Source organism: Macrosteles quadrilineatus, unplaced genomic scaffold, assembly GCF_028750875.1.
Source record: "Macrosteles quadrilineatus isolate MER2022 unplaced genomic scaffold, UCM_ALF_1.0 Scaffold_9__3_contigs__length_116548681, whole genome shotgun sequence".
NCBI classification, from domain to species: domain Eukaryota; kingdom Metazoa; phylum Arthropoda; class Insecta; order Hemiptera; family Cicadellidae; genus Macrosteles; species Macrosteles quadrilineatus.
The window spans coordinates 29240081-29267706 of NW_026542602.1; the positions used below are offsets into that span (position 1 = coordinate 29240081).

The window sequence follows — 27626 nt, forward strand, 5'->3', positions numbered from 1 at the left end:
GCTTTTGAAAAAGATAAGATATTTACAAAACATTTTTATTATATCTAACTGTTGTGTACTTCATGAGTATTTCCATAATCGTTGAGTTGACTCTTATAAAGTCATCAGAAATTATTTTAAAATAACGCCTGTAATGCTTCGCAATTGCTCGAATTCGAGCAACAGGTACACTAGTATTAGATTAATTAGAACATTTAGCAGTCAATAGTTCTTTGTGAATAATAAATATCGAAATGAAAATAAAACAGAATTTTACGTTGTTCCTGTATTTAAGTTGTCTTTTGCATTTCAGAATACAATTTACTTGTTTCATTAGTGTGAATAATAATCTGTTTGCTGGCTCTATTGCTACCATCTAAACAATAATAATGACCCAAAAAAATGTAAGCAGTTTCAAAAATAAGCACCAACAATTTTGATTTTGGTATCTTTGAATCAAAATCTGCCAATTGAATCTTAAAACTGAAACTTTTCCAAAGTTTTGATTGTTTTGAGATTTGAAATTTGGTTTTGACACATCACTACTGACTGGAATAAGCTAAATCTAGATATATACACTAGAGAACCCGTGCGGCTCAATGAGCCGCATAGTATGAAACATAACGCCGAGGAAAACGCCATGCTTAAATTCGAGTAATTCTAGTTAGGCCTACATCTTAGAGTTGTTTAAACACTTGTAAGAAACTAATTTTAAATAACTCTATTTGCGTCGTCAAGATTCACCTGCATTATTTCTGCACTCAGTTTTAACTGATAGCTTCTAATGAATGCTAAACAATCTGCTTCAATTCGAGCTAACATGTTGCAACAAAGATTTTCCAACATCGAGAATTGAAGAAAACTGTTGCCTAGACATCCCCCTAATCAAACGAATTTTCTCCGTAGAGAATCCTGAAAAGTGGAGTGATATCAACCATTTAATGTGCTCCATTTTTTACCCACAAACTCTGGGTTATCAACTGGAAAGCCTTTGAAAAGCCTAAAGCAGCAAGACCATTGATAGTTTGTTAACATATTTTAACGTGATGTGTGTTAGTGCTCGTTGGTCACAGTATATGCCTCGCATCAGAACGTCCTCACGTTGTTCAGTGGGGTTTCTCTTAATACCTGTCCCAAAATTTTGAATGTATGGATTCATTTGTCGAAATAGGTTGGATAAATTTTGTAGCTATAAGATTTGGATAGGAATTTTCATTTTCTCTTTTTGAACAACGTATATTATTTGCCTCTCCTTAATCATAAAAATAAACTTGACTTTAACTACTCGATCGTTGGATACATAAACACTATTTCCTTCACTTATGTCTAATATTGCAACTAAAATTCAGCCAAAAAACTTTTTATACGTTTTTTCGAGGAACTGGCAACATAACCTAGAAGTAAAAATCCATTTGTGTTTTTCCTCAATTAAAGTAGAGCGAGTAATACACAAGTTTACAATGAAAACATAAAGTCCGCCAAGATTTGGTATAATCTTACTAATTGAACTTATCAACTCAAGGCATTATATGGTTTCTAATAAATGTTTTGAAATATCTCGATCCGCTAGTGTCATAGCCTAAGTAAAATCTCTTGCATACATTAATTTGATTAATTTGATATGACATTAGGCAAGTTTATTTTACAACCGTGACAACACGGCTTCGTATGGGCTTCATATATTTTTTCACTTCCAAAGTAAGTTGCATAGCAAAACTGGCAAATATTATTCATCTCACCAAGTGCATGTGTGGATGTGTATCTGTTAGATCAGACCTCTCTTTCTCTACTCTCCTCATACACATAAGATACCTTATTATTAATTGTTTCCTCCTCCCGTTTTCAATATTTCGTCTTTCAACATGAGGCATTTTTCGTTCTTCCAACTAAACTGATTAACTGTTTAACTTGGTCTTAACCTACTGAATATTAAAACATTAATACAGTCCACTCTTGGTAATTCAAACTCTTGATAATTCAAAACTTTCGATAATTCAAAATGAAGGCTCAGTCCCTAGAGAATCTCTCAGTATTTCAAATTTTTACCATGCATTTAGATACACTCGGTATTTCAAAGTCCAAATAGAGGGCAGGTCAATTTGTAACACGCAGTAATTTGAAGTTTCGTCGGAAAAACACTCTATAATTCGAAGTAACTCAGTAATTCGAAGTTTCGTAGGTTAACACTCTATAATTCGAAGTCATGCTGTAATTCGAAGTTTCGTCGAAAAAACTCTCTATAAATCAAAGTCATGCAGTAATTCGAAGTTTAGTCGGCAAAACACTCTATAATTCGAAGTGATCTCTTCCTGTTATAACAGGAAACTATACTGTACAGTACATCGTTCCCATGGTAGGCTAGTGTTGGACGTTTTGATGTTTGTTTTGTTAGAGCAGTAGTTAAGTTAGTTCACTGACTTGTTTTTCTAAGTTGGCAATCCGATCTCTAGATTGCACGACATCTCCTTGAGCACAAACGTAGTTGTCGACAGCTGATAGTGTAGCTATTGGCGAAATATATAGCGCTAAATAACAGATTTCTTTGCAACTACAGTAACTGAAAAATAAGCCGTTGATTGTTTAAAAGTGTACTAAAATACGGTATGATGTTTGATTGTAACGTGCTGTACCTTTGTATGTATTAAACAAATGAACTCTCAGTAATTCGAATGGTTTATTTTTCTCCCGATAAATCGAACTCTTGATAATTCAAAACTCTTGATAATTCAAATTTATATGCTTGGCCCACCAATTTCGAATTATCAAGAGTCTACTGTATTTACTCCCAAAAGCTAATGCGTTTCTTTTTGTAAACAGCTGTTTTTTGTTTTTAAAATTGTTCAATGTATTTCTTATGGGGAAAACCTGACCTTTGAGAGGGTCACACGCCCTAAAGAATAGAAATGTTAAAGTTATAAAACCTTATTGCAAAACTACATATTGAGACGAATCTTTTGACACCTTAAACGTTGAAATTGGTCCACAAATAAGGGAGGAGTTGCGTTAACAAAATACGGCTTCACGTATTATATATATATATAGATAGATAGAAATATTAGGGTCTAAATTGATAAGAAATGAATTACTGCACTGCTTGAAAAATGCTGTACAGTAAGCTCTTATGTATGAGCTTATACAGTAAAAAAAAATAAAGGGATTTTGCTAACTCTGAAATAAAGTGAAACCAAAACAACTTCGGTCCCCAACACACCACATTGAATGTTACTCTTCAATCTTTATGCTGATACAAATAATATAATTTTAACCTTAATTGTTTAACCTTGCTAGGACATAACACCATAGATAAAACATACACCCTTTAACACATTCTACTAGTGGTCAGCATGGTTTTTTGCACCGTTGTTGCAAAGACCCCACTGTAATTAAGGGTCTTTATAAGGTCCTGCTACCAAATTCCAAAGGAGGGGAGTAAGAACCCCGCCCTGGGGGCAACTTCCAGTCATTCTGGCTTTGATTATCTCATTATGGAGTGAGAGCCTGACCTTCCTGCTGTGTAGCAAGGATTCAATCCATTTGCAAATTACATCATCTCACAGCATTGAGAATTGCTGAGGTACCAATATTGTCAAAAGCACCCTGGATATCAAGAAAAGCACCCACAGGGTCACTTTGCTGCACTCTAGAGCTTTCTCAATCTTGCTTACCAGTTGGTGCAATGCAGTCTCACATGATCTTCCTGCAATGTGCGCATGCTGATTGGTGTGCATAGGGTTTATCCTAAGAGCTGTATCCCCCACACATCTTAAGACCAATTTTCCCAGGATCTTTAGGAAGAAAGAAGTTAAAGAAATGGGTCTAGATCTGTGTATCTATCCCTCCCTGGTTTAGGAATGAATACTTTACAAGAATAACTCCATCATAAGGGTATATGTCCTAAGAGTAAACTTAATCTGAAAAGCTTGCAGAGCAAGGGAATTATAATATCCAAACCTTCCTGTAAACAGACAGGTCTTACCTCATCAGGACCCCGCAATTTGAAGGGTCGTAACAAGCTGACAGCCCATCATACCTTACTAAAGCTAAAGATGACTATGTGGCAGGCAGTGCTCCACATAGAATGGGTGGCATGACGCCCCAGATTGGGCCGTTCAGATCTCACCTCTTCCTGCTGCACTTCAGAGACAATACAACCAGGGTAATTAGTTTTAGCCATTACCCTAAGTATTTTAATAGGTTCGAAAGCCGGTAGCGCCCGGTCCCTCTATGGCACCGAGGGTGACATGCCTATCCCTAGTAAGAACCTTATGAGTTCTAGAAGTATCTTTAATGCTTTCTGTGTTGCTACAAAAGTTATTCCATGAGAGCCTTTTGGCCTTAAGTACTGCATGCGGTTATATTCTGTGAGAAAATTATGAAATAAGTCCCAGATATTGGGTTTCTTAGCTCGCCTGAAGTGGGCCCTCACTCTCCTCCTAAGAGATGCAAGTTTCGGGACCCCACCAACTTGCCCTATTATACTCTTTCCCTTGCGTAAGGGACAATTATCTTCAAAGGATGTCACTATGCACCTGGTGAGACGGTCTGCTGCCTCTTCAAATGCATCAACTGTATTAATGTGTGATGTGTTCAAGTTAAAGTGGATTTTCTCTGAAGATCGGATCTGAAGGAACCCCAGTCAGTCTTACCGGGGCTCCTGTATGAGCGAACTTCATTACAAAAATTCCCCAACCTGAAAACAATATGCCTGTGATCAGACAGGGGTGGCTCGAGAGACCCCTGCCCAGTCAGTAATCCTATCAGCCATACCCGCTGAACACAGGGTAAGATCAATAAACTGTTGACCTATCCTACTAAGAAAAGTGGGTTCTGAGCCTACATTAGCTATAAGGAGACCACTAGAAAGTAGGTGAGTGAAAATTTAAAAACGTACGTTTTCAGGAAAAGCACTTTGCAAATTTTTTTCCCCTTTTTTCAAAACTTTTATTATTATTTTCATTTCATTAACATTTTAAGTTTCATAAAATGTCCATGGTAACGGAATATCTTTGGTAGTTTTTTTTTAAGAGCATCTTTAGTGGAAAAACACAAAATCCTGTCACGACCATAAACAGACGTTTAAATGAATATTAAAAATAGTTAATATTATTTTTATAACTATGTTTTGCTATAAACTAATTTACTTTTATGACCATTATACAACAAAAAGGTCACTGAGCTTTTGGTATATTTGGTCTTTCTAGAAAAAAATAAAAAAACTCAAAAATTGAAAAAAAGCCAATAAAATCTTTTTAAGTTTGTATAACTCCGAAAAAACTTACCTGAGACCCGAAAAATCGTTATGGTTGTATAGAGGTGTGCTTCTTTTGTGTATAAAACATTGAAATATGACGATATTTGATTTTTATGATAGAAATCATAAACGTGATATTCAGGGACAAGCGGTACGGTCGTGAATTTTCTGAAATAATCTAAATCTTTCTAAACAATCCTTCAATTACTGTTAGTTATAATAAAAATATGTGTTTCAATTGAACTAAACTGTTCAATTTACAATTATAGTACCTGGGGACCGAGCTTTGCTCGGGGAAAATCATTAGTTCACTCTGAAAGCACCTTAGTATTGGAGATGCATAAATCCATTCCCAAACTCCACACGGCTCGCCTTCACCACCATTTCCTACGTCATGGACCTGTTTCCCTCCATTTCCATTGCATTTAAAGATTGCAAATACCTTAATCTAATAGTCATAAACAGTTCCCACACTCCGGACTACTCGCCTTGACTACTTACTTCACCACTTCCTACGTCGCGGACCTGTTTCCCTCCCTTTCCATAGCATTTTAGGATTGCAAATACTTTAATCTAATCATCATAAACAATTCCCACACTCCGGACTACTCGCCTTGACTACTTCCTTCACCACTTCCTACGTCGCGGACCTGTTTCCCTCCCTTCCCATTGCATTTTAGGATTGCAAATACCTTAATCTAATCGCCATAAACAGTTCTCACACTCCGGACAGCTCGCCTTGACTACTTCCTTCACCACTTCCTACGTCGCGGACCTGTTTCCCTCCCTTCCCATAACATTTTAGGATTGCCTATACCCTTATCTAATCGTCATAAACAGTTCCCACACCCAGGACAGCTCGCCTTGACTACTTCCTTCACCACTTCCTATGTCGCGGACCTGTTTTCCTTCCTTTCCATAGCATTTTAAGATTGCGGACACCTTAATCTAATCGTCATAAAAAGTTCCCACACTACGGACTACTCGCCTTGACTACTTCCTTCACCACTTCCTATGTCGCGGACCTGTTTTCCTTCCTTCCCATAGCATTTTAGGATTGCAGATACCCTAATCTTATCGTCATAACATTCCCCACACTCCCGACTGATCGCCTTCACTACTTCCTTCATCACTTCCTACGTCACGGACCTGTTTCCCTCTATTCCCATAGCATTTTATGATTGCCTTTGTTACTTCCTTCACCACTTCCTACGTCGCGGATCTGTTTCCCTCCCTTCCCATAGCATTTTAGGATTGCCCATACCCTTATATAATCGTCATAAACAGTTCCCACACTCCGGACAGCTCGCCTTGACTACTTCCTTCACCACTTCCTACGTCGCGGACCTGATTCCCTCCCTTCCCATAGCATTTTAGGATTGCCCATATCCTTATCTAATCGTCATAAACAGTTCCCACATAAAGGACAGCTCGCCTTGACTACTTCCTTCACCACTTCCTATGTCGCGGACCTGTTTTCCTTCCTTTCCATAGCATTTTAAGATTGCGGACACCTTAATCTAATCGTCATAAACAGTTCCCACAATCCGGACTACTCGCCTTGACTACTTCCTTCACCACTTCCTACGTCGCGGACCTGTTTTCCTTCCTTCCCATAGCATTTTAGGATTGCAGATACCCTAATCTTATCGTCATAAACATTCCCCACACTCCGGACTGCTCGCCTTCACTACTTCCTTCATCACTCCCTACGTCACAGACCTGTTTCCCTCTATTCCCATAGCATTTTATGATTGCCTTTATTACTTCCTTCACCACTTCCTATGTCGCGGACCTGTTTCCTTCCCTTCCCATAGCATTTTAGGATTGCAGATACCTTAATCTAATCTAATCGTCATAAACAGATCCCAGACTTCGCACTGCTGCCCTTGACTACAATCATAGATAAAACCATAGACTATAAAACATACTCCCTACAATCATGGTGGAAGGAAAAAACATAGGTGTGCTATTCCCACATATTCTGACGTCACTCGGATTGCAAACAAAAGATCACCTGATTGTTAGTATATGTATTTGTTTTGATTTGGTTGTTTTTGTTTTTATTATTATAAAAACAATAACAATCAAATCAAAACAAATACATATTAATTTGACAGTTACAATAAAGTGATCTTTTGTTTGCAATCCGAGTGACGTCAGAATATGTGGGAATAGCACACCTATGTTTTTTCCTTCCACCATGCCCTACAATGTATCGAGTAATCTTCAGTATAATCTTTGCTAAATATTATGCTAATTATTAAGTGATGTTTTCCTTTTGTACTGTATTTGTAATTTGCTAGTATACTGTGGGTAGTTGGCTTACTATGAACACATGCTACAACTTCAATTCTTTTGTTTACTTTATCCTTGTTATTTAATTCATCCAACATGGTTACCTAGCAACCCATAAGACTAATGTTAAAAAAATGTGATTTTCAGTTTCATTTTTCTACGTAATTAGATTTTTGTTGGCAGTTCTATCTGCATGAAACTCGTTTTTAGGCCAAAAATAAACTATTTACAAGATTTGAAGAAAATCGTCAGAGCCGTTTTCGAGATCTTTCTGCAAGCAAGCAAGCAAGCAAGCAAGCAAGCAAGCAAGCATACAAGCAAACATTGCTCGTATTAGAGTATAGGATTAGAATTATTGTCACGACCAAACACACTATAATCCATAAGGCTGGATTGGTCGTGAAAAAACCCGCGATGGTCGTGAAACTTTGGTCGTGTAATTACGTGTTATTTGGCTCTGTTCTGGCGGTAGCCCTGCACCTCATGTTCGAGGGTACAAAGTGGACTTCTAGATTAATCTAGCAATTGAAATATCTTGTAAACAAAAATTAACACCATGTCTACTTCATCGAATGACTACGTACGGTCATGGACACACCAAAATTACAAAAAACACAATCTTTCCTTTATTAATCTTGTAATTCATCCTTTCAACTCGAAACGACCGGCACTACAATCCTGACGTACACCCCGAACTAGTCTCTAAAACCAAATGACTCCATCGACGCCAGGCTTGCCACTGTCATGCTCCAAAGTAGAAAATTTTTCCCAAATGGTCGTGACGCCAAATCGAGGGACAGACTTATTTTGTCATGGTAGTCAGTTTGCAATGACAATAAAATTATAATATGCTCCTTTTTTGTAAGTTTAATAACCATTGATGACATAAAAATATGGCTTTATATATTTCGGCATGAATAATTAGTCTAAAAACAGCGTGAAAGTTGGAAAATGTACCCTAGGGACACGTCATGGTCGTGAATTTTGAGACTTTAAAAATACGAAAAAAATACCTAGAACCTATTTAAAACCAAATAAATGTGTGTAACATATTGCCCCCGTCCCAAAAAATAATAAAACACATAATAATAAACTACAAATCCAGTATCTACGAAGTAAAAGGCCAGGGACATGAAAACGTACGTTTTTTAATTTTCACTCAGGTACTCTAGAAGTGACCTACTTCGATTGTTGTTTTCCTTTCTTTAACAAACAATCTATGTTCAGTTCTGGTCATAGCTGTTTTAAAAATCTCTGAATCGGACGATGCGTCTGCCAGAGAGGTATCACCGACATTGCTGGTGTCTAGCTGCTTGTTTCGGTCCGCGTCTAACTTGTGACAAAGCTCAAGGACATCAGTCGATGATTTAGGTGAAGTTCTCGCTGTCAGGGAGCTCCTCGAGAAGATCTCTGGCGTATCCACGATCTCCCCAGGCTCCGTCTCCATTATGGTGTTCTGCACAAAAACATTAACATTAGAAAGCTGAGAGTTGCCCTCCCCAGAATCCATGGGCAAGTCCCCCGAAAAGGAGGAGAAGGATTTCCCGCTTAAGCAAATACCCACCTGGGGTAGTGTTTCCGTTCGTTTTCTTTCAGCCATCTTTCTATCAACAAAAACAATAAGTTAGCAGTTTGGCAGCCGAACCGTGTCCCGCTCACTACGCCTGCCAATGTCCGAGACTGGGCCCTTTCGGGGTTGAACTCCTCATCGTCTCTAGCTCAGTCCTGTCACAGCTGCACTCGTACCTGTAACAGTTGGCAGTTGCATAAAGCAGACTGAGCCTTGGCCCGATGATGGGTGACTTTCACCTCCGCCCAAGGCCAGTACTAGAGCAGCCGCTCCCTTACCCTAGGGCTGACTAGTCACAACACAGCCAGCGCTAGATCCACTGCCTTTAGCTGTGCAACTCCATACATCTTGTGTGCATAGCAAAGTTCAACTTTGCATGGCAAAGCCGACTCACAGTGGTCTTGAAGGAGGAGCTGTTGAAGACAGTACCCCGTCCCTGAGGAACTTACTCTTGCCTCTTGCCTCCAGGCGAGGTCATAGCGCATTCCCCAAAAAAGTTACTGCGTACCCAACTCAAAAACCTAACTGAAAAAAATAAAACACTCGAAAATATAAAACTGTCCTTCCACAAGGAGGTAGCTTCGGACTACCCACTCTTATAATTAGTTGAAGGAAGACAGATATAAGTCTGATTCAAGCATATTGCTTACTAGGCCTATAAAGATTATTGTAATACAATTAACTTTATTACTAATTCAACTGAATACAGCTGTCCAAATTATGTAAAGAATAAAAGAAAAGGAGTGAATAAAAATTTTAAAATCTATCCTTAAATAAAAGTGAAACATTGAGTCGACGCCATCCGCACAGCAAAGAGAAATACAAATTTTCCTGAGGTAGTAACTGTCATATTTCATGTTGTCATAAGTCCCTAATTCCAAAATTTAGTAAAAAATCCTTCCGCTGGATTTTGAGATATCCCAAGTAGCAGAAAAACGAGAGAAAAATTGTTTTAATATCAATTATAAGTTATAAGTTTTAAACTTATATTAAAACTGTTATTAATATGAGTATAGTTGACAACCGGCACATTTTATAATAGTTCAAAAACTGTTTTACAACTTATATTGCAACAACTTTACAAAAATTGTACAACAATTTAAAATTTACTTTACAACAAGTTAAAAATTGTTTTCACATAGGGCCAACCATCCCATGGGGATATATACATAAGACACAAAATAATAAAGATTTTGTATGAAATGAATTTTTATCAGTTATTATCAGTTATTTTGATTAAATAGTTCATAAAAACAAATTTTGATAAATAGCTAGAAAAAAAGTTTCTTCCCCCAATGGGTCTTGAACCTAAGACCTCCTACTATGCTCCAATTGCCCTACCCCTGAGCTATCTGTGATTGTTGAAATTAGATGTTTTTAATTGGTCAAAGAGGAGCTGACAGTTGCAATGGTTGCAATACTTTAAATATTTTGATACTATGATTATGTTGTATATCAAGTTGTTGAATTGTTTTTCTGGGAGTTGAGGAGGATACCGGTATTTGAATACAGATGAATTAATTAACATTACTAATGTTAATTCCTAAATTGTTCAACTATTAAAAATTTTTGAAATAAGATGAAGGAAATCAAACAAAAAAAGTTTGCATTATTATTATTATTATATGTTAAGCAGGTGTTCCCCCACTGAATCTAGTATTGCAACTAAGTTATCACATTTAACGTCATCCGAAACTTATCACAAAAATCGGTAACTTATGCATTATGAGTTTACCTATTCAAGTTATTCAATATTCATAATGTAATAAGTACTACAAAATTATAAACAATTGTATTTTCATTTAAAAAAAATGCTTTATAAGAAGAGTTAATTTACTACCATGCTTTACCTGCACAATAAACACAATTTTTTACGTATTTTAATCGGTAATTTTCCAATTACTTCATTTAATTTTCAATAAAAAAGTTTAAAACATTATAATCTGTTATTTAAACATGATCCATAAAACCTATTTACCTAGTATATATCCAAATTAAATGAAAGTGAGTTTAAAAACAGGGATACAACCCATTAATTAAGAAAAAATCAATTCATAATATCTTTATTCATTCAACAATACAACAAAATAACAATTGACAAATAATATACATTACATAGAAAAAACATCTCATATTTCAACATAAATAATCAAACAAATTAAACATTTATTTCAAAATTGTTGGAACGAGTATTTTAAGAACTACACAAACAATTGTAAACAATTTTAATATTGTTATCAAAATTGATTTCAAAATTTTATTGTTGAAACTTGTTTTTTTAAGAATAACACAAACAATTGTTATATAGTGCATTGTAAACAATTTAAATATTGTCATTATATGTTTTATCTATGATATTGTTTAACAATTTGTTTTAAAATTGTTTATGACAAAACCTAGTAATAAAACAATTTTAAAATTATTGTAAAATAGTTACAACTCGTATTAAAACTTATTTTTACTTTCTCCCCCTATACCATAACCATAGTATATGGAGAAAGTATTGTTTTCGTCAAAATTTTCGAGTTTGAGTTTTGAGTGGATATATTCGTTTTGGGTCCCCCTGGACCCAAAAAAGTGGTTTTCGAAGTGATGTCTGTGTGTCTGGATGTGTACAGAGCTAGAGACTACACCTGTGGTCCGATTTCGATGAAATTTGGTATGTAGGTTCTAATCCATGGTATCTCCAGGCGTTTTTTTAATTTTTTTGGAATTTTCTCAAAAATGGCCCGAACGATTTTGATAAAAATTTAGTATGTTGTAGTCCTTTAAATTCTGAACAAACTGGTGAAAATCCCATTTCTCTAAAAATTACGGTTCAAAAGTTATGGTAAATTATGTTATTTTCCCATAAAAACCCCATAAAATAACGAAAAATAGGATTTTAGAAAAAAAATCCTGTTTTTATTCAACATAGTATGTTATGGTCCTTACAATTTTGATAGTTTTTTCAATTTTTTAGAAATTTGGATTTTTAATGGGGATTTTCCCATAGCCTAAATCTCCATAAAAAACAGAAAAATAGAATTTTCCCAAAAACGGTCCGAACGATTTTGATAAAAATTTAGTATGTTATGGTCCTTTATATTCTGAAAAAAATGGTGCAAATCCCATTTCTGTAAAAATTACGGTTTAAAAGTTATTTTAAATTATGTTATTTTCCCATAAAAACCCCATAAAATAACGGAAAAATCGGATTTTTCCAAAAATGGCCCGAACAATTTTGATAAAAATTTAAAAGTTTAAACGAGTTTGATAAAAATTTAGTATGTTATAGTCCTTTAAATTCTGAACAAAATTGTACAAATTCCATTTCCGTATATTTACTCTCACCGCTTAGGCCCGTATTACACTATCATAGTTTTTAAGACATATATCTATTATCATATGTCTTTGATGAAAATTATTACAGTGTAATGTACCAACTATTATAATGGTTTTGAACTATGATAATATACAGGGTGTCCATAAAAAACGTTTCAGGACTTTGGGAAATGGATCCCCATACTAAAAGGAAGAAAAAAGTTTATGGGAAGGTATGTCCGAAAATGTATATTTACCCAGATATCCGCCATTTTGTTTTTTATACAAAAATATTTTTATCTGTGAAGTTTTTTATTCGATGATTATGAAATTTGGTAAACATATTAACATACACAAAACCTATAACAGAAAAAATAATAAATTTGTTCCGATTGTAAATTTCAAAATGGTGGCCATTTGAATTTTTCTAACTTAAATAACTCAAAAACGGCTAATTCTATGAAATAATTTCAAGAATACTTTTTTTTAGCATTTTTAATTGCCTATCAATCAGTACCAAGATCAAAAAGATCGGACAAAAGATAACTGAAATATTACGTTTTTTCTGTAAAAATAAGGCAAAAATTAAGGGTTCCCCGACTAACTTTGCCTTATTTTTACAGAAAAAACATAATATTTCAGTTATCTTTTGTCCGATCTTTTTGATCTTGGTATTGTTTGATAGGCAATTAAAAATGCTAAAAAAAGTATTCTTGAAATTTTTTCATAGAATTAGCCGTTTTTGAGTTATTTAAGTTAGAAAAATTCAAATGGCCGCCATTTTGAAATTTACAATCGGAACAAATTTATTATTTTTTCTATTATAGGTCTTGTGTATGTTAATATGTTTACCAAATTTCATAATCATCGAATAAAAAACTTCACAGATAAAAATATTTTTGTATAAAAAACAAAATGGCGGATATCTGGGTAAATATGCATTTTCGGACATACCTTCCCATAAACTTTTTTCTTCCTTTTAGTATCGGGATCCATTTCCCAAAGTCCTGAAACGTTTTTTATGGACACCCTGTATATGTTCTCCTTGAGAGAACATATTATCATATATTTGATAATATAATATGTCATAGAACTATGATAGTGTAATACCGGCCTTACACATGATAATGGTTGTTGACAAACTTATGGGAGAAAGTATGTGTCAGAATGCTGATACCGTTTATTTTATACTGCAAAAAACTGACTGTTAAACAATTTAAAGATTGTTTCAATCTTATATTAAAATTGTTGTAATATGAAGTTTAAATCAAAATGTTTTAAAATTGTTATACAACAATAAACTAAGTTTATGCTACACTGTATTACACTTCACATCCAAATACAGACTTACACCAGACTTCACACTACTTATACTACTGAACTACACCACTCACATTAGAACACAACAGATCAAACTTAGACATCCTACCATACCACATTTCATTATCATTGTTATTGTTATTATTATTCTTATGCCTTGTTTTTGTTATGTCATAGTTTATTATTGTTGATCGATTGTATTGTTGTTATTGCTGATGAAATGTTGTTTTGTTATAATTTAATATTTTGTATTCATATACTGCTGATGAAATGTTGTTTTGTTATAATTTAATATTTTGTATTCATATATTCTATTATAGCCTTAACTGATTGTATTTTGTAAATGGCATTGCCGTGGAAAATAAAATGAAAATGAAAATGAAAATGAAAATAAAATTGTAATACAGGTTTTGACAGTGAAAAAAAAATGGTTTTGCTTATTGGGATAGGCTATATTACAGACAGACTTAGCTCGTACAAGTATAGGATTATTGTCTTATTGTTCTACATTACAGTGTTGAGTGATACAGTTCACTTTAATTTCCATAGGTAGCAGCATCAGTACAGTAAATTCACAGATGCTTCATTGTAGTTGATAACATCTCCACTACGTAGCACTGGGATCTCCGTAGTTTCTCCTTCTTGTTGACCAATCAGAATGCGTTCTCCCAACCGAATGTTGTCAACGACGGTCGACGTCGACGACAACAAGTTCGTGTTCAACTGTATTGTTTCTTGTTCGTTTGTTGCTGTTCGTGTTGTGGAAAGAGACGGTGGTTTCACATCTTGAACGTCAACAACAGTTGTTGCAGCGGAATTTTCGAGTGATAATCTATTACCTGAACTAAGATTTGTATTAGTATTTAGCTCGATTAGTTCGAATGCACGCACGATGTAATTTAGTGAGTTGGGTGACGTACTTTGAAAGTTTTAACGGATCTGGCCGTCAACAGGTGTTACTAACTAAGAACGTTTAAAATCTGGTTTCTAAGAACTAGGTAGCCTATTATAGCGTTTGTTATTGTGTTTAGATTACTGAAAATCATCCAAGTTTGTTTCATAGTGTGTGATGTTTTGTACACTTGACATTAACATAACCTAGATAACTTATTCACAGACGTTGTAGAAACCTAGTTTGTTGAGTGGTAACCTACTTGTCAGGTGCCTTCAGAAAGGTAAATTTATTGACTTTGAACTGTGTCAAGCTACAGCGTGGCCTGAAAATGTCAAAATCAGCCTTTAGAGACGGCATTGGACTCAATGAAAAGCAAAATGGACTCCTCAAAGTGAGTGAAGATGTGCTGTCAACTATAATTAAAAACGAACCCATCTCCAATGTTTATGATGTTGAAGATACACCATTTGCAAGGTAAGACTACCTATCCTAATATTTTCATAATGTTAAATAAGCATGATAGAAATAGGTAGAAGTTCCTAAAAAGGGGAAGCCAACACCTGAGTTTAAAGTTTTAAGTTGTGCTTTTATAATACAAGCCAATAATTTATTATAGGCTAAGTTGATGGCGAAATGATTTAAAACTTCACCACCCAAAGTACTTAAGTTAATTATAAATTCCATTCCCTATACATAAAGCACATGGCTACGGGGTTGCCACCCGTCTTGAATCTGGAAGGACAGTCCCGATTTTGGTTCCTTACTTAAGTAATTAAGTTATGCCTAACTTGTGCTTATGTTAATCCGGGAGGGAGGGGGCCATGTCTCGATTTTTCCCTAAACCTAAGGTTGTAACCCTGCATTTCTACCTTAGTATAAGAACTTGATTTACTCACCTCAAGTTCTTACTTAAAGGTAACTTAGCCAAATCAAGTACAGTACGGTAGGCGTACCAATAATCTACATATGCCTAGACAAAAAGAAAAATTGTAAGTTAATTGTCTGTGTTCAAGTACAAAGCACGTCCGTAAGGTTCGAAGGTAGAAGTCCTCTACTTTTGGTTTGGAAGATGTTGGTTATAGGCCTTTTTAGCGAATTTCCCTATAGGGAAGTAGCTATTACCGTAGGTCTCATGGTAAGACTTAGGCCCGGGACCGATTTACTTTTTCATTTTGATGTCCCCAGAGGCCAAAAACACCATTCGTTCAAATTTATATATATATATATATATATATATATATATATATGTATATGTGTATGTATATGTGTCCGTGAACACGATAACTTGAGTAATTTTTATCCGATTTTGATGAAATTTAGTTTGAAGGCGTAAGGCGGGATAAACTTGAATGAGTTCGCGATCCAGCATGACCGGACCATGGGAACAGGGTTTTATGGGGTAAAAATTGGTTTTTCTCACTTTTGACCCTCAAAACACAAAATTTCCCAATTTTCCTCTAAACCTTCTTAAAGAGCTTAAAAAAAACAAACAATTCAGTATATCAAAGTGCTTTTGTACGGTTATTGGTTACGGAGAAGACTAAAAAAATTGTAAATTTAAAATTCCCATGTTATTCTTATGGAGAATATTGTAAAATATTGTAGTTTGCTTGTTTATGGATATCTTTTGATCAAACTTGGCAAATATATTCATTTTCTACTAAGCAATAATTATTTTACTTAAAACACACACTTTATTAGTTTCCTTGTAGCAGCAAACCTAGGTACTCGTTAAACCTATTGTTATTTAAATAGATCGATTGAAAATCAATTCAGCCAAATGGAAATTCGCTTAGACGGCAGGTTTGCTGCGGCGGGGGTATTATTAATAAGTGCAGTAACAGGTTGGATGGAGCGTTTTAAATTTGTCACAGATAACGAATCCACTATCTTAAGTTAGACTTTTGGATTTTCGTGGGGCATTTATTTTTGATATTCGACCCTGTCGTTTAATCGAACAGTATTTAAGTTATTGATTTGATCGATCGACAGCCTCCAAATTTAACCAAAATTTAACTTTTAACCAGAGAACCAAACTTCCAGGCCTAACAATTATTGAACAGATCTATAATTACCGGTACCATGGTTATAGAGAGTCAGATATCAAAGTTTTGCATAAATTTGTTTTGTTTTGATACTCTCTGAATAGAATGAAATAAAATTTCTGTTTAAATGTTAGAGACCATATTAATTGTGAAATGTTAAAGTTAAGTTATTGTTTACCTAGTTTAAAATGATTAAATGTTTGAAAAGGGGTACCCTACTGTAGGACTTTTTTATCATATTTCAGAGTTCATCGTTTGTTTTTTAACTCCAACGAAAGTTAAATCACCCGGAAGTATTCTTCTAGTGCTATTAAAAATGTTACTTTTACTTGGCATTAGGTTTAAACAATCACAAGTGGAATAAGGTCCTCACTGCAGCAGACCTGTAAACTAATTGACTTTCAATATTAAGCTACCTATTAAATATTTCCATTAACTAGACATATTTATTTAATTTTCATCTTATCAAATTAGCCTACTCCGGTGCTAGGCAAAATATGGTTATTTTTTTAATTCAAAACTTCTAATAGGAGAAGCACCTGGGTTACAAGAGAAAAAATGGGTACCGTACCGGTGGACCTATTAAGAGAGTTGTAATTTGTATCGGCCTATTTGTAGTGGCCTAGGCCTATATATATATATATATGAATTTGAACGGGTGGTGTTTTTGGCCTCTAGGGACCTCAAAGCAAAAAAGTAAATCGGTCCCGGGTCCAGGTCTTACCATGAGTAGGCCCTTACGGTAATAGCTAATGGTACGCCAAAGATGGTAGCCAAAGAGCTACATAATATTATGTAGATTCGTTAATCCTGAAGTTGTTTTGTGTTTTACTTGGGTTAGTGCGGCTTTAATTTAACCGAACAATCCTTGAAATGATATAATAGGTAACAAATATTCACTATGTAGGAAAAAATTAGGCCTAGGTATTTTTACCATTAAAACGTGTTAAAAAGTAAGAGAACTTTCTTTTCCTCTACAAAACGTACTTACCTCTACACCGATTCCATCAGATGGCTTACTTAGTGTCGTCCTATGTTTCTAAATGCTGTGAAATGTTTCATTACTCCATTATTTGTTACTAGGTGAAACCCGTCGAAATCGACGGTTACTTTCAAGGCTTACGTTAATTCATCTAGGCCTAACTGTGATAAATTGGGTGAAATATACATATTTTGAGCATTTAGCATTGTTTAAAGAGTAATTAGTGTAAAAACAATAATGATATTAATTGCATGAGTTGCCAAATTTGGTTGATCATTCAATGATTAAATTATTTCCTATACTGTACATCATCGGAGTTATTATTAGTACGTTAGGCTATATGGTATCTATTCCTTTGGAAGAACCCTTAAATAGTATTAAAATCGTATTGGTGGATCTTTTGTAGTTAAACACTTCCGTGATTTCATCAGTGTAATATTTTATTTGAAAAGAAAATATTTTTTGGGAAGACTTATTCTAACTTTAAAGGGAGGTATATCCGTTACAGTGTAAGTTTGATTTTCCTTCGTAATGTCGCGTCAGTTCATATCGTACTTCTGTGCCAATGAATGAACCCTCTAGCATAGTTTTGAGAAATTGGTTGTGGGGTTACTGTTAAAGCTGGAATTCCTTGACATGGGGGTATCAGTTAGTTGTCTCAGCCTTATCAATTACATAAAGTTATCAATATAATTTCTCTACCGAATGTTAGGTGTAGTGGAATACTTGAAGTGAAGTTGGCTTTTATTCTTGAACTGTTAGGGGCCTCCTTGTTCATATGGTCTTGGCGGCTTCAATTGGCAACAAATAATGCAAATGACATAGCAATGGGACATTTCCAAAAAGCAAAAATACTGTAAATTGGCTGTATATATTGACGTTCACATATTGTTAATCAACGTATCTTAAAGGATTATATGATTTAGTTTAAAAGGAATATGACCGATCTGTCATGCCAGTAGCTGCTTAAATAGTATTTTCTCTTTGTACCATATTTTACAGCCAAAATGTCGTATTATTTTCGATAATGTTACCAACCCAGTGCGCCAAAGTCCATAATATAGGCAGGTGCAAATAATTTGTCAACTTGGGTGCCATTTTAGGCAATGTTTCTATGTTTGGATTTTATTAGACACGATAAGAGCAGATATTTCGACATGAATATTAGATATGTGTAGAATAATATAACAAAATGTAGGCAAAAGTGGTGAAAAAGGCAGACACTAACCCGTACAATAGATATAAGATAGTTCAATAAGAAATAATTTAAGAATTGCTGTGATAAAAGGATTTTCCACTGATTTCGTAATGGAACGTTATATTGCAAAACATGACATGATAAAGAAGAAAATCAATTTTAAAATCAGAAAATAACATTGCACATACTTATTTGGTAGAATCAGAATTCAGTAACTTCCAATAAATATGTGTTGTTTCAAATACAATTTAAAAATGAACAGCTGTTTCATTAACAAATATTATTCACATGGCCAAAATGTAAACAACTCTGTGGAAGGATCTTTAAAGGCTTCTGGGGCAGAGTCCTAAGGGATTTTGCTTAGTTTTTCTCTTGATAACTCATCTACAAACCAAGACCTTTCTTTAGACACCTCTACCAAGTTTCTACGCCCAGCCGTTCTCTCAAATTAGTGGGGACAAAGTTTCCAATTAAATATTTAGATTCGCCCATGTTAATCTTATGGGAGAAACTCCAACTTTGATGGCCTGTGGGGCAAAGCCCGAGGACTTTTATTACAGGAATTGTTGAAAGGGGGCGTCTACACAAAAAATACTTTATTTTGACACGTCGTTTGTAAAAATCCGTCCATTATTAACGGAGGAGTAGTGTTTTGTAGAAATCGCCTTCACGTATTATATATAAGGATTATGATTTTTCATTTGGAAATATAGCCTCTGGATTGTTATTGAACATGATTAAATCTAAGGCTTACCTTACGATCCAATTTATTATAGTGGAGATCCAGGTCTCCACTATAATAAATTGGATCGTAAGGTAAGCCTTAGATTTAATCATAATTTTTCAGAAATTTTGATTATTTTTGTGATCTAGCCAGGGTGTAAAATTCCTAAATTAATTGACTGTGAAGTATTAAATGTTTGCTAGATACCACAAAAAATCGTCAACAATTGTTTGTTGTTTTACAAGACTTCATTACCGTAATTTGACTGATTGAGTGATTGAATTTAAACACTTAAATATTTGCTTCAAAATATCAGATTTTATTCCCTATTTAACCATTAGGTTTAACAGACTTGACCTACATGACTTATAATTCCGTGAGTTCCTAGGTGGAACATTGTTCAATGAATTCTCTGTTTGTGATAACCATCGATGTATAATAACTCTACGTGATAACAGTAGGCAACCAAATGATTTGAGAGGTGAGGAGTCTTACCGTACTTTACTACTAACTTTGCATATATCAAACCCTGATCAAAGACATATTTTTTTAACGGAAAGTAAATAAAAGATACGTCTAATAACACTTAAAACTTATGCTTACTGTTAACTCACAAGACGGTTTCAATACGTACATAAATGATGGTTAGTGGTGATCTAATCATTATCATGCCCAATAGGCGAATTATTTTTTTTTTACCTTTCTCAAAATATTCATTATGTATACTGCTCACTGCTCTATGTATTCGACTATATGTATTGTTTTGCGTCCATTGGTTAACTTATTAACCCAATGACAAGCCACTATTAGAGAAACTAAACACCGATACCTCTTGTTAACATTATTTTCTCCCCGCCCCCTGCTAGCTCTAACCGTTAAAGTCCAGACTGTGGTGTGCAGTAGGCCTAAGTGAAATATATCAGATAGCCTTGAGACTTTTTCTACATAATCAGAGTGGTGTCGAACCAAGTAAGTGGCGGAATACTTTGGTAACAGCAGAGTCTTGTCGTGATGTCTCCTTAAGTGCTGGACTAGGAACTTTCGTTTACACGCATTGCATAACATGTGGTGGCAGTTCTTAGTCAAATGTACAGTCCGTGTAGCCGGTGCCGGTGTCAGGGAAAGGTGTCGGTAGACGGGAAGCGGCGAAGGGAACGTTATCGTGTGGGTCGGCATTGTGGCCATGGGAATGAAAGCAGATGGGAACAAAGATAAGGCTTCCGCCCAACCGAGGTTGAAGAACTGACTTCAAGGAGCTTTGTGACCTAGGAAAAGTTAGGTTGGACGTAAAATGTTACGAACTTAAGGTACATTCTTAACTCGGATTCCACACTATGAATGATCCTCCAGCTTGCGAAGAGTCGTCTTAGACACCAAGACACAAGTCCGATACGGAAACATTACCACACATTTGGTCGTTATTACTAGGTTTGAAACGATTGGTGTTACCTAAACTAGGATTTCCTGACTTATCAAAGTATTTAAACCTTTTTTGTACAAAATTTATTCACATGATAACAATAATTAACAACTGACAGCAAACTATTCAGTCTATATCAGGAAAATGTTCTGCCAGAATTAAATAACACATTGGAGGGTACGAGTTAAAAACCTAGGCTACAGGCAGTGTGATGGATGAGGATGCAGGTACCGTTCGTGTAAACTCGATGATTGAACACTGCATGAATGGTAATGTCGATACAAACTGCATCGCTTTCTTGATAGTTACTCGAGTAAACAAAACTGCCGAAAGAAACGCCAAAGGTTAACAAGTACCAGTAATTAATCCAAGTGCATTCCTTATCATCACCGTTTCCTCGTTGCACTTAACAAGCACTGTTCTTGCAACAGTTGTACACCGAACGACCGTAACCTTAGCTCGAGGTCGCTTGTGTAAAACAAGTCAGGATAATAAGTCTTCATCAAAACGCTCCGGCAGTACAGAACAACTAGCTCAATTGGAGTACGAATAAATTCGCATCAGTTGCTTTTGCTAGCTAATTGTGTATGGCCATTAGCTTAACTGTTTTCAATTAATTTGGGTTTTGCATTTGGGTATAGAATGGTATAGGGGACATAACAACTGTTCAGCAATTTAATACTTCGTGATAAGCATAATACGAATAACATTAGGAATGTTAAGCGAGCTCCACACGAGCTCTCGCGTTGTCGAAGTTGAGAATTCCGAGAAAAGCTACAACTCGGCTAGCTGTTTGGAGACCTACTTTACCTCAGGCGGGGAACTCTAATCACTCCGAACAACCGAATAGCAAGTGTCCAATTAAATTCCAGGAAGCCGAATGTAGGTTAAATAGGAAGGACTGCGTGTACGCGTACGGTGTGTGGCTAAACTCCCATTGTTAAAACAGCTGTTCACATTAAAATGCCGGCCTTGTGGACACATCATTAAATCCATTACTGGTGAACCGAACGATTATGCAGATAAAACGTCAGTGTTAACCGTGTTATGAAGGTTAGCCGAATGAATATTCATATCGGATCGACTGTTATTCAGTCCTTGATTCCGGAACGCCCGATGTGGGCTTCATTCATAATGTTGGCAAGTGAATCGAACCATTCATCGGACGGATGGTGTCAATTATAGGATTTGATGTTTCACTTGGTCGGTGTAAGTTCTTGAATTGATATCAGAAATACGCCAGATTGACAATAACGTGTGAAATTAGATTGGCGTATTTCCAATATAGGTAAATTAGCTATTATCATAGGTCTCATCGAACCTGGACCCGCGGCCGATTTACTTTTGTTTGGGCCGATGTGTGGTATGTGTTTTTTTCGTACGATAACTCAAGTAAAAACCATCCGATTTCTAAGAAATTTGATACAAACGTGTAAACCTACGTTCATAAGAACAAGTTCGCGAATCAGCATCATCGTGTAATGGGAATGGGGCTTTATATTAGTTGTCTTATTTTGACCCTCAAAAAATAAAATGTTGCAACTTCTTTTTAAACAGTTTTGTAGATTTCAACCAACCAATAATTTAGCATTTTGAAGTGTTGTACAGGTAGGAAGAAAATTAAATAAAAAAGGGTAAATCTGAAATTCCTTTTTTATTCTTATCCTAAGCGACGGTATTTTATTAGATTCTACCATCACACACTTAATTATCTTCTCTATAACAGCAAACCTAAGTACACTAGTACACTCGTTAATCCTTATGTTACTGAAATAGGGAATACATCCGACATGATAGGGAAATGTTTAGTAACAATGTAATGACGCAAGTGGAAATTTGTAGTCTGCAGGTTTCCTGTGGCGAAGTATTTAATTTACATCCTAGTAATTTTGTGAGGGATCTTAGTCGTTGACTTTACTCCTGTCAGATTAATATTAGATATAGCTCTAATTATTGCAAATGTTCTGTTTTCATAATGTAAATACTTGAATAAGTAGATAAATGGAAAACTCTGAGTGACATTTTAATACAGTACGCATATACATCACGGATTAATCTACTGGATCTTTTATCATATAGCAGAGCTATGATTCTGACGAGATTTCTCCCGGTACAAATACATAGAGTGTGTTTTGGACTTCACTATTTACTTCTCGCGATCGTAGCCTATCGGCTTAAAAATTATTGTATTGTATTCTATCTTTATTGCCTTCTTAAATATTCAGCTTAAATACTCGTCGCTGTCTAAATTTATTGAATTAAGTCAAATTGCATTAAACCGAATAAAACAATTTGGTTCAAACTCCATAGAGCTACTGGTATACTCCTCATCTTATCAAGACGCCGTTACCAGGCAGTGGTGATAGATTGACACTGTACAGTATATGAGTTTATTGTAGTGTGAGACTGAGATGATGTCTGGACCGTTAACACGCCGTGCACGACACACAACATCTCACAGTTATGATTCTGTTATCCTAACTGTAGCATTATATGTCTGTCCACTGTTCACCGACCTAGTACAGCAATCCTTGCCGTCTCACCCGGCCAACAGAGCCTGTCTTCATTGTCTTTGATCTAAGTTTGGAAACAAACATTTTTTCAAGTTAATTAGTCAGAAGCTTTGAACAATCTGAATAATGTTAGAAATTGCAAATATTCCCGTATAGGTTTTTTATCCCGATAGATCAGCTGAAGACAATTAATTTATGGTTTGCTGTTGGGTTGTATTCATTGGTGCAGGTAGCTAAGAGTTTTAATTTTAATATTTAGGGTCTTCATAAAGATTGGGACATAATACTTTGCGATTCCTTGGGTCGTAATGAGCACAACGGTGTACACTGTGGATATACCGTATTATTCCCTATCTCGTTTGGTTTAAAATCCGCCTGTCTGTATATGTCTTAATAAAAATCATGGCTATAGCAACAGAGTTAAGATTCTGAAAAATGTTCATCTAATTGACCGCCATCTTTGTGTAAAATGAGAATAAAAACTTTTAAACGTTTTTAAAATGGTGGCTAATTATTTTAGGCAAAATTTCACGAAACCCGTTAACCATACCAAAAAAGATACATTAAATTTAGTAAATCTTATGAAGATTCCAACGATATCTTATAAGGTTTAGTTTAAAAAAAAACTGAAAAATTAATTTCTTTTCTGCTATACCCACAGTTTTCTTCATAGTTTTAGCATAATTTACCGTACATAGAGAAAACACGGATAGTTGATTGGTATTTATGGCAACAAAATGGAGAACATTCAACAACACAACTAGTGTAGATTCAACATTCGGTCTACACTATAACCATATTTTGACCAGATACAGATTGCCTAGTTTATGAACGCTGTAGCGAGGTAGGCAGTTTCCGGCCTGCGAGGTCGAGATGGGCAACTGACCTTTGCCGCCCATCAGACAGACGTGGTCCGAGGTCAGTCCCTAGGGCGGCTGTGGAGATGACGATTCAGATCACAAGGAGGTTCGCCGTATACAATCAATTACTGGAACATTTCGGATGTAAATACGAGTACGTTCCTCTGGACAATCCTTTTTTGACAGGTGTTGTTGTTGATCTTATGTCGATCGCAAACTATGGGTTTGGGGATAATTTCTTATATCGAGGAAATCGCAAAGAATAACAGATACGTTTAATAACTATAAATGACCAGATAATGTATATCCCTTTACGAATTCAATTGTTCGTTTACGGATGATGAGTCACACTCAGAAGTTGATCTGGATTGTTGTAATGTATCAAAGACACAGGAATGTTTTTTTAACCACCGGTATTGAACATAACGTGCAATATGGAAACATAGAACAATTTAAGACGTTAATTTGCTATACAACTTATGAAGTCGTTTGTAAAGACAGCAAGAAGTTTCGGGACGAACTGTGAACTGTCCCTCAATGACTAGTCTTGTTCTTTATCGTAATGTCAGTCATGTCCCCCAATGTTTCCCCAATTCTGCCAAATTGTTTATGAAATAGTCTGTCATAAGTAAGACACCGAAGTTAGAGCAAATGTATGTGTAGCTTTAGCGTTTAGAGACGTGTAGTTCTTCGCACATGTCTATCCACGAATCCATTGTATATTTATACCTCTGTCAAACACATTCGTGCAAAGTTTCCGTTGCAGTGACTCAGTCATCACTCACCGATCAATAACCAGAGACCGTGACGGTGTTGAGTGTTGAGTGTCTGGTGCTGTGAACCGTGACCGCGTGATGTTTCATAAACCCGCCAACTTGCGACATTTGCGCGGGTAACTGTCCTCTCCAACGCTCCAACAGACATCCAGGCCGATCCTACCTCGACTTCGTTGGAATTGCATCGGTAAATCGGTAATGGGAATCGAGGGAAGAGGAAGCGCCAGATTGGTGGTTTCTCGGTTTTGTAGAGAAGAGCAACTCCTATTGAGGAATGCAGCATATGCTGGAAGAATTGTACAATATAGATTATTTCATTCCTTTATCTCTATGAAGTCCTCGATCTCCCCTAAAAAAGGTCTACCGCAATGTCGCTAAAGACATACAACAAATCCAAAAGAGCGACAACAGAGCTTGTACATCTTACTTAAGACTTGGCCAAATCTTGCTTTAAGCTAGGCCATAACGAGTTCTGATCAATCCTTGACAAGTCACTATCAGTTATTTCGGATAGTGAATATCCTATCTGGATATAAACTAGTTTGCACTAGGATCGCCCGGAAGTAAATCAGAGGGCTGAATCTGAGGCGAGACGAGAATATCCAATGTCGCCGTAAAAACCGCGGACCAAATCTGGGAGAATCGCAAGGACGTTTCACGTTGGGTGAAATTATTGCTTTGTCCTAAACTTCGCGGTTTGATTCTGTGTTTGCAAGCCAAATCAGGGGGAGTTGGCAAAGTGTGAAGCAGAAGGGAAGAAGGCTCAGTGAAGAGTATGTAACTGTCTTTTAGCTTCTATAAAACTGTCATTTGCATATTTTTCTCTATTATTTAAAAGAATAAAAACGTCTTTTTGCTGTCTGTCTACTGCTTGCACCAACGGATCAGTTTATTTGCAGCAGAGCTTGATTTTACCATCTTTTACGTATGTCTTGTTTCCGTGGCCTCCTGAATGACGTCATGTTCAATTTAAGAAATTACCTGTTGTACTTATTCTTCAACTGTTATCTCGGCATTCATGTTGTCTTCGATGATTTATCTTAAGTCTTCCAACATTTAACATTACGTCTTGGGACATTTTCCTTTAACTTATAACACATCGTGGGATTACCTAGTTGTCGGACTATCGAGTGTCGGGTTATTGCATGCTTACTTGTAAAATCAAAAACAACACGTTTTAAATTCCTTTAACGTTTTACACTGTGTCTTCGACACGGGTCCTGGGTATCCAGCATCAGTGTCAGTCAATAACACTAACTACCGCGGTGGCGGGAAAGTGGCGGGTCCATTGTACAGGGAGTCACCACAGTTTCCTCGAGTGCGGGGAGAAACCTAGAGAAACTCCCGGAAGTTTCCCACCCAATCGAGTTCTGGGGAAACTGGAAACTTCCCCTTGTAATGCATCCAATTAATATAGTGATAAGTGTGAGCAATGTTCATTTAACTTTAAAAACTGTATTATAGATTTCGATGGAACCATTTAGCTTGGCTAACGCTAGAGATGTATTTGCGTCAGTATTAAATGACTATGATTAGGTAATCAACACCAATGATTAGGTAGTAATTTAACACTGACGCAAATGTGCTTTAAAACCTGTGCATTTTACACTTGTATTCGATAATTGTCATGAAGGAGTTCCCAGTAACGTGACTGGTATTGCTAGTACACAGTGCGGTATTTAAGCACTTGTATTTATCACACTATAATTTGTCCCATATTAATTATTGTAGGCCTACTCTAACTAATGAAATCCTTTAAAAATTGCAACGACCGTGACTATGGAATTTTGATATCTTAACCTCTTGGATTATACAATTGACAACGCTCTACGCGAATAGCTTAGAGCTTAGCTACAGGCTAAGTTAGATCTTTGGCAGAAGTTCCTCACATTTTCGTCCACATTTTGTGCAAATTTAAAGACGGTTCATTGTGTATCTAGTAGATTTGACAACCCCGAGATTAGTCCAGCGTATGGGCGATGGTGGTGATGGTGACGGGGACGGGGTTGATTGTAGATGGGCTCGGCCTTGTTCATTGTCTGAAGTGATTGCTTCTACTGAACGTGAACGTGTCCTGCGGCTCTCATCTTGGTTCATCTCTCGCAGTGCGAAGCTACATCACATATAACTACTGTCACAGAAAACATATAGTAGTATGTTTTCTGTGCTACTGTAGACAACTTATAGTGAATAGACTCAACATGAGCTAGACGAAACACAACTGTTTGTTAACACATGCAAATAATGCAATTTCTCTTTCGCAACCTATGGTGTTTTTGCTGTATGTTCCCTAATTAGGGGTTCCTTATTTTTGGCCGAACACCCATCAAGGGGTGAAGAGGGTGTGGAATTGGAGGCTTCTAGAGAAATAACTGTAAATTACAAGGATGTAAACACTCGGTAAGATTTACGATCTACGACTCCGAGTGTCCTTTCCGCCAAAACCGTTGAATGTCAGTTCTTCTACCGGGGTGAATGGCAGTTCCTTTTTT

The 27626-nt window shown here is 36.0% G+C and overlaps 1 protein-coding gene across 1 annotated transcript in view; it reads left to right on the plus strand.

Annotated features, from left to right (window-relative positions):
- The first annotated feature begins 14402 nt into the window (after positions 1 to 14402).
- LOC129003923 (death-associated protein kinase related-like) overlaps positions 14403 to 27626 on the plus strand; it is a 66675-nt gene continuing 53451 nt past the window's right edge. The window contains exon 1 of the mRNA XM_054432265.1: positions 14403 to 15090. Coding sequence (XP_054288240.1) covers positions 14945 to 15090 — 146 coding nt within the window. The 5' untranslated portion in view covers positions 14403 to 14944. The remainder of the gene's footprint in view (positions 15091 to 27626) is intronic.